Source organism: Drosophila melanogaster, chromosome X (genome assembly GCF_000001215.4).
Source record: "Drosophila melanogaster chromosome X".
Taxonomy (NCBI): domain Eukaryota; kingdom Metazoa; phylum Arthropoda; class Insecta; order Diptera; family Drosophilidae; genus Drosophila; species Drosophila melanogaster.
In genome coordinates this window covers 15,462,655-15,475,787 of record NC_004354.4, presented here as the reverse complement: position 1 = coordinate 15,475,787, position 13,133 = coordinate 15,462,655, and the positions used below count along the sequence as shown (strand labels likewise).

Genomic DNA, 13,133 nt, shown 5'->3' with positions numbered 1-13,133 from the left:
GATGGACTTTGTGCGACACTGAACACTGTGTATATGTTATTTGAAGCAAGTAATAAGACTTATCACGTTATATTAAAATTTATATGTATATTGTTATATTAAACGAGCGTGCACTTCACTATTACAGAATTGAACTGTAACCACGGTTATTTGTTGATGTAAAACCAATTTTTATAGCACAAATCTTTATCAAATATTATTAAAAGTGTCGCGCTATTTCACCGTAGTCTTAAATCGCTTGTTAAGTTTCAAATCGCTTACCACTGTCGTTAAATGTGATAAATAGAGTAGGCAAGCTTTGCGCGATAACCGAACTTATCGATACCTGACTAACCGCGCATATATTTTTGCCCCAAAGACTGGTCACACTGCGGCGAAGCGCGAAATATTTTTCGAAGTATTTTTGTGCACCTCGAAATTGCGATACTAATTTCTGTAGAGGATTGGCCCAGGATCAACAAGGCGACCATCATGTCAGATGCAGACTACTTGTTCGCTCTGAACCTGCAGAACCAGCTAAATGCGGAGTCAGACCAAAGTTACACAGCCGCGGATGCCAGCAATGTACGTAGTTGGAAATGGTAATCTGGTCTATAAAAAAACACTCTCCACTCTGGGTTCTGCAGGACAGGGACTATCAGCTGGCACGCAGGATTCAGAACCTAATAAACGAGGGCGATGAGGACGGTGCTAGCGAGCTGGACAGCAGCATTCAGTTCGTCTACCCCAAATCGAATCAGCCAAAATCAGTGAGTGTGCCATGAAAAACATAGCATTTCATTCAACCGTAGGCCCTGCTCATATCGTATCGCCTTTCATCTCAATCAGACAAAAATGGAGAACTCTGAAATCAAAAACAAAAAACGAGAAGCGGCTAAAAAGAAGCCAGTGCGCGCTATTCAGGCCAGCCATGATGACTATCTGAATAAGACGATGAATCTGGTGGATCCGGAGTGGGAGCTGGTCGATCCCACCCCGGACATCTACGCCATGTTCATACGCTTCGACGAGAAGTTCTTCCAGGAGCGCCTGGGCGCCGTCTCCCTGGAATGGAGCAAGAAGATGTACTCGTGCGCTGGAATCTGCTACCAGCGTGGCAATCGCTTCGTCAAACAGGTGACCATTCGGCTCAGTGAGCCGCTGCTAAAGTTGCGTCCGCGCAAGGATCTCGTGGAAACGCTCTTGGTAAGAATTGTTGCACGCAGTAAGGTTCTTAATTGGCATCTCAAGCCTATAGAATTGCATATGCACATAGCTATTTAGCATTACATTATACCTCTTTGTTTATCCAGCACGAAATGATCCATGCCTACTGCTTTGTGCTCAATATACGCGAGGGTAACGGTGGCCATGGACCCAATTTCAAGCGCATCATGGAGACGATCAATAAGGTGGCGGGCACCAACATCACCGTTTACCACACTTTTCACGATGAGGTGGCCTCCTATCGCACCCACATCTGGCGCTGCACGGGCATTTGCCGAGAGCGCTCACCCTTTTGGGGCTATGTGAAGCGGACCAGCAACCGAGCGCCCGGTCCGAACGATCAGTGGTGGAAGATGCATCAACGTGAGTGCAGCGGCACCTTTTTGAAGTTGAGTGAACCCCCGAAGGCCCCCAAGCCGGAGACCAAGTCAAGGGCTAAGAAGTCCACACCGGCGGTGGCCGCGCCCAAGGAAGACATACGCAACTGGTTCGGCCAGCCGTCAGCCAAGAAAGCGGCCACCGGCACAGTCTTACTAGGCGATCTGGCGAAGGCGGTGCCGCCGACTTCTTATCCCGGACTCTCTTCCGAACCCTTTGCATTGCCCAAGACACCAGCTGCTGGCACAAAAGGCAACAAAAGCGGCGGATTCAATGAACTGGACAAATCAGGTTCGAAAGCCACCACTGAAATGAGCGGACAGGGCTACAGTCTTGGTGGCTCTAGCGCTATAGAACACATAGATCTTAGTGACACTGATGTTCCCGATTCCGCTAAACTTCGTCAAATTCGACTTCAGCGTTTTAGCGAAGATGCTTCCAACAAGCGACAGAATAAGAAAAAGAGGCGTCGTGTTTCCAGCGACAGCGAGATAATCAACTGGGAGTCCTACGATGATGACGTAATGGTCAGGGATGTTCATACGCCCATCGTCAACTTGGTCGAAAGCTCTAGTGATGAAGAGGAGATGAAGATGCCAGCTGGCAGAAAAACCATGACCAGTCAGGAGCGCACGCAGATCATCAAGCGCCAGGTAATGGAGGATGAGTTGACCTTGTGTGAGGACGATATCCTCTTAATTGATGATGAATACGACGATGAGGTGGCCGCAAATGAATCTTTAACAGCCGCCACGGAGCTAGCTGACCAATCCATTATAGATGATATTTTTGGAGAGGACACCCTGCTGAAGGAGTTCCAGCGTGAGAACGACGTGCAGCCCAGTTGCTCAAGCTACGCCAAAAGAATTGAGAACGACATCGTATCTTGTCCCATTTGCTTTGAGAAAATGAGGCGCACTGAGTTGTCCAATCACTTCGATGGCTGCGCCATTATGGTGCGCTTGGAACCGCCATCGTTTAAGCCTAAAAACCGCCGAACAACTGCTTCCTTAACCTCAAAGGACTCGTCGGGAGCTTCCACATCACGCCGCGCTAAATCGAAAGCAAAGTCATCAAAAGGAATTCTTCGCAGCTCCGGTTACACAGAAGGGGAGATCGACAAGCTCAACCTGAGCTCCTCTACCGACTCGTCTACTCTGCCGTCTAGCGAGGACGAACTTACTCCGCGTCAGCGCCGCCAGCGCAACCTCTTCAAAGAGACCGTAGGCTGCCCCAGATGTGGCCTGGAGATCATGCCTCTACACCTGAAGGTCCATGGATCCGTCTGCGCTGGTCGCAAGAAGCGCTAGGACAAAAAACATCTCATACAAAACATAATTCGTTAAATAGAAACTAATGTTAACTTTAATGTTATTAAAAACATGTTACAGGATTCGCCCAAAATATCGCACATTCTTTTTATCCAAATAGCGCGTGGCCAACGCCGGCCAGTGGACCACAAAGAGGTCCGCCAGCGGAAGGAGCAGGCGTCCGCTCAGCGACAGCGTCTCCACGCGGCAGAAGCTCTCCACGAACACTATTCTGGAGTGCGAGGGCAGGCGTCCGAGGAGGCGCCACAGATAGGCGGCATAGCAGAAGGGCACACAGGTGCCGGGTCCATTGCAGAGGATCAGTTGGGGGCGATCACGCCAGACCAGATAGCAGCTCCAGAGAAGCGCCCACAGGCTGGTGAAGATGCTGCTTAGCCAGGATTGGCCCACGTCGCGGCTGCGCGGCACCTTCACGAATTCCGCCCTCTGGGCAGCCTGCGGCAGGACCTGCCTGAACTGGCGCTCGGAGGTAGAGTCACTGTTGGCCAGGATCAGTCTAATTGGCTGGTACTTCTCCGTCTGTTCGATGTCTGTCTGTTGCAGCAGCGCCTGGGTCAGCCGGCACATCTCCGCCGTGTGGCCGCCAGAGCCCAGTATTACGTAGGTGGGGTGAGGCGAGCTGGTCGTCATATTGCCCTTCGAAAACTCAATTTAAATGACAACATTTACAATTGTTTACGTTTCAAGTCGATTGTCGATCATCCACGAACAGCTGTTTCCATTGCTATCGATAACTGAACCGATAATTATGCCGGTGTACCATTTACGTTGTTGTCATTGCTGAGGGCGCCATTTATAGAATTTATTGGATCTCAATCAGAAAGCGGAGCGAAATGGCTCCTCCCGCCCAGAAGGGTAACCTACGGAAGCGCTCCGGCAAGACCTCGACGGCAGTCAACTCCGCCATAAACGAGAACGTGCGAAAACTGGTCAGGAGCCTGTCGGAACCGGGGGTATGTTTTAAAACAGATGTTATCCCTATTCCAATTTAACCAACTTAAAACGCAGACGAGCCAGAAAAAGTTGCGCCAGATGGAGGATACGGCATTGAAGATAATCGCCAACCAACGCAGGACATGGGCTCCTACAACGACGGACATGGAGGTGAAACGCAACCTGGACGATCTGGCAGAGCGTTTTCGGGCGGAGGGCATGGCGTCTTTTGGTGAGAGCATCAAGGACTTGGCCATCAGGTATTTGGCTATGGACGAAAATCAACAGCAATTCAATCCTAACCCCGGATGGCAAATGCTCGAATTGCTGTTTCGCATAGCCGATAGGCCGGTGCAAAAGATCCGGCTGAACCGCGAGTTCATGGAACAGCGCCGTCTGTCCATAATTAATAGCATGGAGGAAGCCGAGCGACAGGCACAGATAGAGGAACAGGCGAAACTGGAGGCAGCCAAGAATACCTCCGAAACGGAGGTGGACTGGGCAGCGCTGCTGTCCGAGGATTTTCTGGATCCGCCAGAGGATGACAGCTCGGACAGCTTAAGTGTGAGCATCTAGAGAACCCCAAACATATGTCATCTGCTACACATATGTAGCCTGTTCTTTCCATAAAATCATTTGCAGCATACTAATACCTTTACCTTCTTTCCAAAAGGACTGGTCGGAGGAGTCGGACTGCGACTCGACAACTACTCTGAAGCCCGATGAAAATATTGGCGTCTCGCGAAGCCTCTTGGAAATGGCCAGGGTGTACGAGCAGGCCATGATGGCAGTCGTTCCGACTGGAAGTGTTAACAAAACGTATATGCCGCCCGAGCAGAGCGTGATCCGGAGTTACGACTTTCGGATAATGAAACCAACTGTTCTAAGCCTCAACAACTTAAAGGGCAGCCATCTGAGACGAAGCAAGCTGCTCCAGTTGCCGCCACCCCAACCGCCCCGACCATTCACCCAATATTGGCAAAGTGGCAACACAGATACGCTCTTCCGTAAAATCCATTCCCACTGGTGGTGCCAAGATGTCCATTTAAACGCCCTGCCCTCCAGTGCTAAGCCACTGGACAACTTTGCCGTCAGCTACGTGCAGTTTCTGAATCACAATGCCCGAGGCTTGTTGGCCCTGCCAGTGCCGAAAACCATCACGGAGCCCTGTCTGCTAAGGGAGATCCTCTTCATGTTTGTGCGTCCAGCGAGCTGTTGTTTCTTTGAATTCGACAAGGCCACGCGACGCATTACTGTGCGTGACAATGTCAGTATTTGTACGGTGACTGCGGTAAGAAAGTCGAATCGTTAATGTGTAACTCTATCTTTAGTCCGGCTTTTTTTTTTGTAGAGCACAATGCAAAATTTTCTGTTATTTGATGTGGTGCCTGCGCTGGAGGACATGATGGAACTGCGTCACATCATCGATACTCATACGTTGCATTTTCATGGCGTAAAGACAACATACACCGTGGAGTTCTTTGCATACGGCCTGAGAGATCTTGTCCAGCCCATTTGCCAGCTCCTCATCGCTTACGAGGATCGTGTCAATAAGGATCCAGCGAAAAATACACTGATCCGTTTTACGATTGAGTTCAGGGAACATTTTAGCCAGCTGCGCTTACTGCGAGAGCTGGCCGAAGATGTCATCCTGGATAAGGGACCTGCGCACATACGCAGTGCCTACTTGCTATCCAGACTGTATAAGCACACCTTGCTGCAGGTGCCGCACCAGAAGCTGGCCACTGCCCTGCTGTTTATATCTCTCAAGCGATATTGTATCATCATCGACGGCTGGTGGCGCAGGGCCGCGCTGGAAGATCACCTTCGCGAGTTCATCGTGGAGTTTTGGTAAGCCAAAATGGTGCTCACACATCACTCTGGCCAGCTGAAGTCATAACTACATTGTTTTTAATAGTTACGAGGAAGATGCGAACACACGTAGCCACGTGCGCAAACGAAATATGGGAATGGAGGATGATTTGCTACTCGTGGAGATCTTCAACAAGCTGCAATCCTGCCCACTCTACCAGCTACTGCTGGAGCATGCCTTGGAGTCTGGCGAAACGCAAGATTTGCTATGTAGTGTAAATACGCTGAGCGAAATGCTGACCAGCAACAATGAAATCCAACTGCCGTCGCTGCACGATGAGCTGTTCACGCAGTTCTTTGCGCAGCTAAAGGTTTACTGTGGTGCGGACAACACGGATTACGAGGATGAGCCGGAGCCGGACAAAGACTACGAAGATCTGACTGTGTGCAATAGGCAGGGCATTAGGAACCATGAACTTTTCGCCATATTTACCCAGCCGTTGGTGGAACAACGTTTGGAGCGACAACGTGAGCGGCTTAAAAGCAACCCCGTTCTAATGGCCAACATTTTGAAGCGCTTGGAGCGCTCCACATGTCTGCAGCTGAAGTCTGAGTTGCCGGAGGCACTGCGCGAAATACTGCGAAGGAGACAGTGGCTGGCGAACGAGTACGCGATTCGAGCGTACTGCAAGGAAACGCAGGTGGCCGAGAAGATGCGATTCCTGCGGCATACGATGCTGCTGGAGAAATACTACCTATTTGTGCCATACTACAACGCACTCTTCGTGCGCATGGAGAAAAACAATAGCTGGGCACTGGGTTCGGTGCTCACTTCTAAGCTATGCGCTGTGCTCCTTCCGCATTATCCGCAATTGGCTCATTATCTTCATGTCAAGTTAATATCCCAGATAAACTCGAATTCAATCAAGGTCTATGAGGCCCTGGAGGCTATTGAACTGGACTTCGAGCGGCCAATGGCCATGCACCAGTGGTACATTCTCACACCCGCGCACATGCAAGACTACAATTCGGTGTGGCGTCTGATGCTGAAGGTGAAGTGGGCCGTCTGGAAGCTGGAGAATATGCAGTTTTTGCGTCGCGCTAGGTTCAATCCCTGCGCACCACTGGATTTGATCGGTCTGACCATTCGTCGCCTGGAGATTGTGCGCTTCTGGTTAATTTTCCTCATCAACAACCTGCACGCGCACATTATGGAGGCCGTGAGCCGGCAGTTCGAGCTCAGGATTGGCGAGTGCAAGAATGTCCGCGAGTTGCGTATCATGCACGACGAGCACCTGGCGTGGCTGAAGACACACTGTATGCTGACCGACGAATTTAAGGCATTCCGCGTCGCCCTCGACCAGATCTTTCATCTGGTCTACGTGCTGGACATGGAGTGGACCACCTGCGCCAGCTGCATGCACGACCACGATGCCCTATGCTTGGACGTCACCATTTCGGATGACGGCATTGATGACAGCGAAACGCAACGTCGTAGCTTGGAGTACCTGGCGCTCAACCAGGTGGCGGAGATCGAGTTAACGTACATACGTTGCCACCAGATGCTGGCCGACATCCTTAACACGCTGGTGCACCAGAACGATCACGGATTCCGTAAGTGATTGTTGGTCCCGAAATTTGGACATTTGAACTTACTCTTTTTCACTTCGTCTTGCAGTGTCTGCCTTGGAGGAGACCATCAACTCCAGTGTGCCCCATTAGAATCGAATCTCCTCCACAAAGGATCTTGTTAAACATTACGCATTACCATCACCTGCACCACTACCTATAATCCCGACCAAACATTCCCATACCAACTGAATTAAAAGCAGCTTATCTTTGTTGACAAAACCTCACTCGAACTCCTCATCGCTGTCGCCGAAGGGCTCGACGATCGGTGGTGGCGGCGGCAGGGTGGTCACCTCGTGCAGCGTGGGTCGCCGGATGTACGGCTGGCAGGTGAGCTCGCACATGCGGGCGCTGGCGAAGACCGTGCGATGTGGGTAGCAATTACCGTTGACGTGCTCGCAGCGCCGGTAGGCGGATTGGCGATTGAAGACGTACAGATCGGCGCATGGCGAGCAGTTGGCCTGGCCTATCAGTCGCGTCTGCAGGCACTGGAAGCGGCGATCGCTGGCGCTGATGCCCATGGACACCTGGCGTATGGCCATGGCCAGGGCGATGGCCACCAGACAGCAGCAATGCACTCCTTGCCGTCGCATAGTCCGTTGATCTCTGCCGCCTCGCCGCTCTATTCGTTTCGCTTCGCCCGTTTAGCTGGTTTCTCATGGTTGGCGTGGCGCTAATGTGTTCCGCCTTCCTTCAATCTTCAATCTGCAGCACCTCAATGTTAGGCTAATACATATTTGGAGCAGAAAGTAACCCTTTCCAATAGTTTAAACATGTCAAAAAGAGTTTGGAGACAGGCTGTAGCTGAATATTTAAATCGAAGGAGCTTGCGGCAGGACCTTTTCGAGTGCGGGAGCAGGCAGCTTAGGTCCTGCAAACGGCAGCAGTCGCAGCACTCAGAGCTGAAGCGTCCTTTCCAGCTGATTACGTTGCCCTGGCAACCAGCAGGAAGTACAACAAACGTTGCAGCCACTTGCCACTGAACTGAAGTGCAGTGCCTAGAGAGTGCTTGGTGAAAATCCAATCGAAATGGCGTACTCGGTGACGCCGCATCGGGCCAACCTGGTGCTGCAAATGCTGCTGCAGGCCAACACGTATGTGTCCATGGTGTGGGCCATGAGCTACATGATCCACATGCTCATACGCGTAAGTTTTCATTTGAGATTACCCCCTTCCCCCCCCCCCCCTGCGGCATGTGCGGTCATAATCAGCTTCCGTCTGTCCCCGGCAGCTGCATCATTTGTGGAACCTGGAGGGCCTGTCCATGCTGGTGGCCTACGTTTTGGCGGTGTCCGCTGAATCCGTACGCCTATACGCCGGCTACTCGGTGAACCTGTGCTCTGGCGCCACCGCCATGTGGATGCTGCTCACCGTGACACCATGCATCCTGCTGCCCGCCATGGTCTTTCTTCGCCTCTCAGCTGCCGGACGCAGTTTGTGGCTACGCATCATCACGAACGCCGTGTTCGCGCTAATAGTTCTCGAGGTGATCGTGTCTCTGGTGCACTTTGTTATCTGCAAGCCAGGCTGTAAGCTGCCGCTGCCGCTAGAAGGGAACGAGCAGCTGCCGGAGGAGGATGAGGAGGAGCAGCAGCAATCCGCCAGTGTGGGCACACCCACGACCAATGAGCAAAAGCGACGCGTGCGACGCTACCCGGAATCGTAGTGATGAGCTGTGCAGCAGGTGGTTTATAAGTAAGGCTCTGCGTTTTACTTGGACATGGGCATAAATAATAAAGTAGGATAAGCTATTTAAGCTAAGCTAGGCTAGGCTAGGCTAAGGAACGATCACACCTTTCGTGCATCGTCCAAGTTGTGCGCCTTCAGCAGGGCGTCGATCGAGTCCAGATGGGCGCGCATACGCGGCAGGAAGCTGGTCAGCACCTCGATGTTCTCCGCCTGGGCGACACCCTGGCCCAGCAGTTGGCTGCGCGTGGGCACCCAACTGTAGATGATCTGCAAGCGAGGGAATGAGCGCCCAATTAGCGAAGGAAGTGAGAGATACCCGCCCGATGCACCCACCTTGATTGTGCTCTGGACGATGAAGCCGTGGTAGGGCTTCAATGTGCGTTCGTACGCGTCCTGCAGATGCTGCTTAAGTGCCTCCTTGGCCTGGGCATCGTTGTAGATGTTCTCGAAGAAGGTGCATATGAGCTGCAGGCCGCGCTTCAGCCAGAGCAGCGCGTTGGCCGCAAAGTCGTCCACGTTCACGTTCAGCACGATCAGATCCTCCAGATACTGGTACTTGACCACATCCGCTCCGTAGGCTTTCGTCAGTTTCTGAAACGGCAATAAACGGCAATGAAAACGAATGTACACATGTATATATATGTATGTATTTCGTGTTAGATCTTAAAGATCTTGGAAAGCTTACGTTTATGTTTCCGTTCATGTCGCTGATCACGGGTGTGAATAGTTTGCCGAAGCTCTCTGAAAAATGAAAAATGGTAAATAGATAGCAGTGAGTTGAATTGATTGGCTTCGGTTTGGGTGCGCTGTTATCACCTATGACGGTTACTATCTCCTTGGAGGCGTCGAGAAAGGCCTGTGTCTCCAGCTTATCAGCGGTATCGCCGATGGCCGGAAATCCGCGCAGCGCCTTGAACTGAATGCGCGCCGCCGATCCCTCGCTGGCTGCCATCGTGTGCTCCTGTTCTGTCCTGTTCCGTCCTCTAATTTCCTGCTCTGCTCTGCTGCGTTTCTGCTCTCCTTAGCTCTCCGATTGGTTCCGTATCCAATGCGCTTCGAACGCCGACTGATTGGTAAATCTGCAAGCGAAGTTGGCCACCTGCTTAGTTTCGGGCACCAATATCGGCTGTTTATCTTATCGAACGAGCTGCGCTCGGAATTCTAATACTACTCTACACTCGTGCGACACTTGAGCTCGCCATCGGACGGCCTTCTCCTCCGACGCGGCGATAATGGAAACTGGGCTGAGCAAAGTGCCGTGCGCGACTACGTTTCCCCACTCGCCGGGGGGAACGGGTTACGGGGGGGGTGGTGCAAGGGGTCAGAGCTTTAACCCACCTCACAGCTGGCGTCTTGGATCTTGGAGAGCCGCCAGAGAGCTCGAGTTCCGCACACTTCGATCCAATCCGAGTTGGCTTAGTACGAAAACCTGATTTCAGGTTTGCACCATGGGATAAAACGCGATTTTATGTCTCAAATTATCGGACAGCAGGAACTTACAAAAATTACAGCTTTAGATTGAGAAGTTTTGAACTGAGATTGAAATAGACAAAGTTACTTACAATTCTAAGTTACTTTAACAATTTCAACACTTTCAATTGCTAAATTAAAGTATTTGAAAGTGTTTTAGATTCAAAAACTCGAATCAAACAATAATTTACTCAATACGCTAACGTTTTTCTAACCGCAATGCGTGTAAATACCAAAAGTATTTAGTAAACTAAATACTAAAAACTAAAAATAGTTAAAAACCGTTTTTCTAGCTAAAAAAAAAAGCGTTTTAAAAAGATATATGTATTTCAAATGGCAACCGTTTTCAAATGCCAATTTGCAAGTTAGCAAATAAAAACTTTTAGACAAACTTTTAACTATCACGCATTTTCGAATCATAGTAACAGCGATAAGGCTTATCAATAAATAAAATTATGGCATTCCCATGTTAATCTGAATTGTTTTCCCTATTTTGTTTTCGCCAGCGCTGCGAAAGTCAGACAGTTTGATTTTGTGGAACCAACCAACCAGGGTGCACGTCACCGCGTATGGAATCTGGCAATGGAACAGCAATGACTCACCGATGATGGCTGGGCTCTGGGTTTCGGTTTTATCAAGCAATTTGATTGCGTGGCGGGGGAATCTTTCGACGGAATCTTTATCAGCTTAATTGATTGCTGGCTAATTGAGTTGCATTCAAACAGAATGATATCTTTCTTAAATTATTTCTACTACTCTTGTCGAGTATTTTTAAGTACATTCACTAATTACAAAGCGATTATATTATATATACATTGAAATCGCATTCGGGATAATATTTTCATATATGGCAAGCATTGCAAAAAGTTGCCCCTTTCATCCAGTTAACTATGCCAAGGACGTGGGCCACTCACCTCGCGCTGCGGCAATCCTAGGAGGAATCGCAGGATAGCCGCTTGGTGTCGCCACTGGTGGTCAGCACGAAAACGTAGTGGGTGCACTGCTCCGCGAGGAGATGCCACAGCGAAGCGGGCAGCTGGAAGCGGTGCACATACGGCTCCTCGAACTCCTCGTAGTGGGCCACCAGGCTGTTCTGGTTGCAGCGCAGCTCGATCAGTCGGATGGGCCTGCTGGAGCGAATCTCACGCGTGTCGCGGTTCAATTGTATGCTGGCCGCCTCAAAGTCGACGGCAGCCGTCTGCTCCAGCTCCAAATTCAGCCAGCGATGATGGGCCAGGATTACGGCACAGTTGCGTGCAAAATAGAAGCTATCGTGGCGTCGCTGGTTGTGGTAGTTGTCCAGCAGTTGGCTGCTTGGCTGCAATTTCAGTTTGGTGAGGCGGGCGCGGTTGCCCGTTGCGGCGCCACTGCCGGCGGACGAGGAGGAGGAGGAGGTGGAGCTGGATGAGGATGATCCGCCCTCGGATGAATTAGTATTGGCAAGTGAGCCCCTGCGGGCGTCCACAATTCGCTGCGGCAAATGCTCCGTGGGCTGGTCCACGGTCAACACGCGATTCAAGTAGTCGAAGCCCTGGCCCATCACACCCTCGCTGGTGTGGCCCAGATCGAAGCAGTGGCCCAGTTCGTGGCACACGGCGCCCAAGGTGCTGGCATAGACGCCGCCGTACGTCCGCCGATAGTTGCTCTCGTCCGGCAGGCGGGCGATGTCCACCCGCTGGGCGCTGCGCACACAGTCGCCGATCTCCGCGAAGCTCGTGGGCCACGCGTAGAAGTGGGCACTACCAAAGAGCGCCAAGCCGCCGCCACCGAGTGCTGCGTGTCCCTTGAGATGCCGCCGGATGTTGGCGTACGAGGAGTCACCGCTGGCCACCACTGCGTCGCCGTCGTAGCGCGTGCAGCCCACAAAGGCGACGAACTTGAGGAGCAACTGGTGGCCCCACTGCGGACAGGCGATAATCTCGCCGGCGAAATGCTGCCACAGCTCGTCCTCGCTCTTCGCCAGCGCCTGTTTCCGGGTCAACTGGCTGCGGAAGGCGCAGCACTTGCCGTTGAGCGTGAAGGTGCGGTTGGGAAAGCCCGCCGCGTGCAGTTTGTGCGCGTAGATGGACTGCACCAGCCGCAAATTAAGATCGATGAGGGAGTGCACCTCGTGCTGCTGCGCCAGCGTCTTCTCCTCGTCCTGACAGAGCAGGTAGAGCGGCTGCACCCGGTAGGAGCTGCGGCGGGGCCGGTAACTGAAGCTAATCGTTCGGGTGGCCGTGCAGGATCGCAACTCCAGGAGGCAGGCGCTCTCCTCCTCCTCCTCCTCGCGATTCGCTTGTTCCAAGTCGAATAGGAGCTTAAACTCGCCGCCGGCCGACAGCTGGGTGAGCTGCTCCTGGGACAGGTGCTCGGGCAGATCGAGGATCGCCTTCAGTTGACGCGCCGTGGAACACTTGGGCACCAGGCGTCCCTTGACCAACAGCAGGCTGTGCTCCAGGCGCTCCGACGTCAGCGGCTGCTCAACCTCGATGCTGTGCGCGCGCTTGCAGCCGGCGGTGCCGCTGCTCATTGCCAAATTCTGGCCAGGATTTCCGGTTCCGTTTGTCTGCTCAAATCAAAATCCAGACTCCGAAATCCAATTGGAAAAGCCGAACAAACGCACTGTGCTGCCAGACCGGGAAAATAACCGGTACGCCAGCGGACCAAAGCTGGTTGCTACAAGTGACCAACCGGCATTGTAAT

The 13,133-nt window shown here is 51.9% G+C and overlaps 7 protein-coding genes across 13 annotated transcripts; 3 read left to right on the top strand and 4 right to left on the bottom strand.

Moving 5' to 3' along the window:
* Positions 1-387: 387 nt before the first annotated feature.
* On the top strand, positions 388-2,984 carry mh (maternal haploid). Its single transcript, NM_132804.2, has 4 exons — positions 388-564; positions 627-749; positions 829-1,185; positions 1,293-2,984. Exons 1-4 carry the CDS (start codon positions 472-474, stop codon positions 2,892-2,894), a joined length of 2,175 nt encoding a protein of 724 aa, NP_573032.1. The 5' UTR covers positions 388-471; the 3' UTR covers positions 2,895-2,984.
* Positions 2,929-3,624, bottom strand: Alg14 (ALG14, UDP-N-acetylglucosaminyltransferase subunit). Its single transcript, NM_132803.2, has one exon. It carries the CDS (start codon positions 3,543-3,545, stop codon positions 2,970-2,972), a length of 576 nt encoding a protein of 191 aa, NP_573031.1. The 5' UTR covers positions 3,546-3,624; the 3' UTR covers positions 2,929-2,969.
* Positions 3,625-3,668: 44 nt separating this feature from the next.
* Positions 3,669-7,507, top strand: Grip128. Its single transcript, NM_132802.4, has 6 exons — positions 3,669-3,868; positions 3,924-4,412; positions 4,522-5,139; positions 5,200-5,699; positions 5,767-7,274; positions 7,339-7,507. Exons 1-6 carry the CDS (start codon positions 3,749-3,751, stop codon positions 7,380-7,382), a joined length of 3,279 nt encoding a protein of 1,092 aa, NP_573030.2. The 5' UTR covers positions 3,669-3,748; the 3' UTR covers positions 7,383-7,507.
* Positions 7,485-7,897, bottom strand: CG15641 (uncharacterized protein). Its single transcript, NM_132801.2, has one exon. The coding sequence runs from the start codon at positions 7,880-7,882 to the stop codon at positions 7,514-7,516; it is 369 nt and encodes a 122-aa protein (NP_573029.1). The 5' UTR covers positions 7,883-7,897; the 3' UTR covers positions 7,485-7,513.
* Positions 7,898-8,030: 133 nt separating this feature from the next.
* CG15642 (uncharacterized protein) lies at positions 8,031-9,604 on the top strand. 2 transcript variants are annotated; one of them, NM_001298343.1, is made up of 2 exons: positions 8,031-8,435; positions 8,521-9,604. In NM_001298343.1, exons 1-2 carry the CDS (start codon positions 8,319-8,321, stop codon positions 8,953-8,955), a joined length of 552 nt encoding a protein of 183 aa, NP_001285272.1. In that variant the 5' UTR covers positions 8,031-8,318; the 3' UTR covers positions 8,956-9,604. The 2 variants fall into 2 exon arrangements, with proteins under 2 accessions (NP_001285272.1, NP_573028.1); NM_132800.2 differs by having other exon boundaries at positions 8,259-8,435.
* Positions 8,976-13,066, bottom strand: CG6294 (uncharacterized protein). 2 transcript variants are annotated; one of them, NM_167445.4, is made up of 5 exons: positions 11,363-13,066; positions 9,795-10,057; positions 9,664-9,719; positions 9,312-9,569; positions 8,976-9,245 (listed from the first exon to the last, which is right to left on the bottom strand). In NM_167445.4, exon 1 carries the CDS (start codon positions 12,958-12,960, stop codon positions 11,380-11,382), a length of 1,581 nt encoding a protein of 526 aa, NP_727854.2. In that variant the 5' UTR covers positions 12,961-13,066; the 3' UTR covers positions 8,976-9,245; positions 9,312-9,569; positions 9,664-9,719; positions 9,795-10,057; positions 11,363-11,379. The 2 variants fall into 2 exon arrangements, with proteins under 2 accessions (NP_727854.2, NP_573026.1); NM_132798.3 differs by lacking the exons at positions 8,976-9,245; positions 9,312-9,569; positions 9,664-9,719; positions 9,795-10,057 and having other exon boundaries at positions 10,761-13,066.
* Positions 8,976-13,066, bottom strand: CG6299 (uncharacterized protein). Of its 5 annotated transcripts, none has more exons than NM_176733.4 (5): positions 11,363-13,066; positions 9,795-10,057; positions 9,664-9,719; positions 9,312-9,569; positions 8,976-9,245 (listed from the first exon to the last, which is right to left on the bottom strand). In NM_176733.4, the coding sequence occupies exons 2-5, from the start codon at positions 9,928-9,930 to the stop codon at positions 9,078-9,080; spliced, it is 618 nt and encodes a 205-aa protein (NP_788906.1). In that variant the 5' UTR covers positions 9,931-10,057; positions 11,363-13,066; the 3' UTR covers positions 8,976-9,077. The 5 variants fall into 5 exon arrangements, with proteins under 5 accessions (NP_788906.1, NP_001285270.1, NP_788905.1 ...); NM_001298341.1 differs by lacking the exon at positions 11,363-13,066 and adding an exon at positions 11,051-11,206; NM_001298340.1 differs by lacking the exon at positions 11,363-13,066 and adding an exon at positions 10,317-10,461 and having other exon boundaries at positions 8,981-9,245.
* Positions 13,067-13,133: the final 67 nt, after the last annotated feature.

Coding starts and splice junctions, on each gene's coding strand:
- CG15642 (NM_001298343.1), top strand. CDS start 8,319: ATGGCGTACTCGGTGACGCCGCATCGGGCCAACCTGGTGCTGCAAATG. Junction 8,436..8,520: donor TGATCCACATGCTCATACGC/GTAAGTTTTCAT, acceptor TGTCCCCGGCAG/CTGCATCATTTGTGGAACCT.
- CG15641 (NM_132801.2), bottom strand. CDS start 7,882: ATGCGACGGCAAGGAGTGCATTGCTGCTGTCTGGTGGCCATCGCCCTG.
- mh (NM_132804.2), top strand. CDS start 472: ATGTCAGATGCAGACTACTTGTTCGCTCTGAACCTGCAGAACCAGCTA. Junction 750..828: donor AATCGAATCAGCCAAAATCA/GTGAGTGTGCCA, acceptor CATCTCAATCAG/ACAAAAATGGAGAACTCTGA. Junction 1,186..1,292: donor ATCTCGTGGAAACGCTCTTG/GTAAGAATTGTT, acceptor TTGTTTATCCAG/CACGAAATGATCCATGCCTA.
- Grip128 (NM_132802.4), top strand. CDS start 3,749: ATGGCTCCTCCCGCCCAGAAGGGTAACCTACGGAAGCGCTCCGGCAAG. Junction 3,869..3,923: donor GGAGCCTGTCGGAACCGGGG/GTATGTTTTAAA, acceptor CTTAAAACGCAG/ACGAGCCAGAAAAAGTTGCG. Junction 7,275..7,338: donor CCAGAACGATCACGGATTCC/GTAAGTGATTGT, acceptor TTCGTCTTGCAG/TGTCTGCCTTGGAGGAGACC.
- Alg14 (NM_132803.2), bottom strand. CDS start 3,545: ATGACGACCAGCTCGCCTCACCCCACCTACGTAATACTGGGCTCTGGC.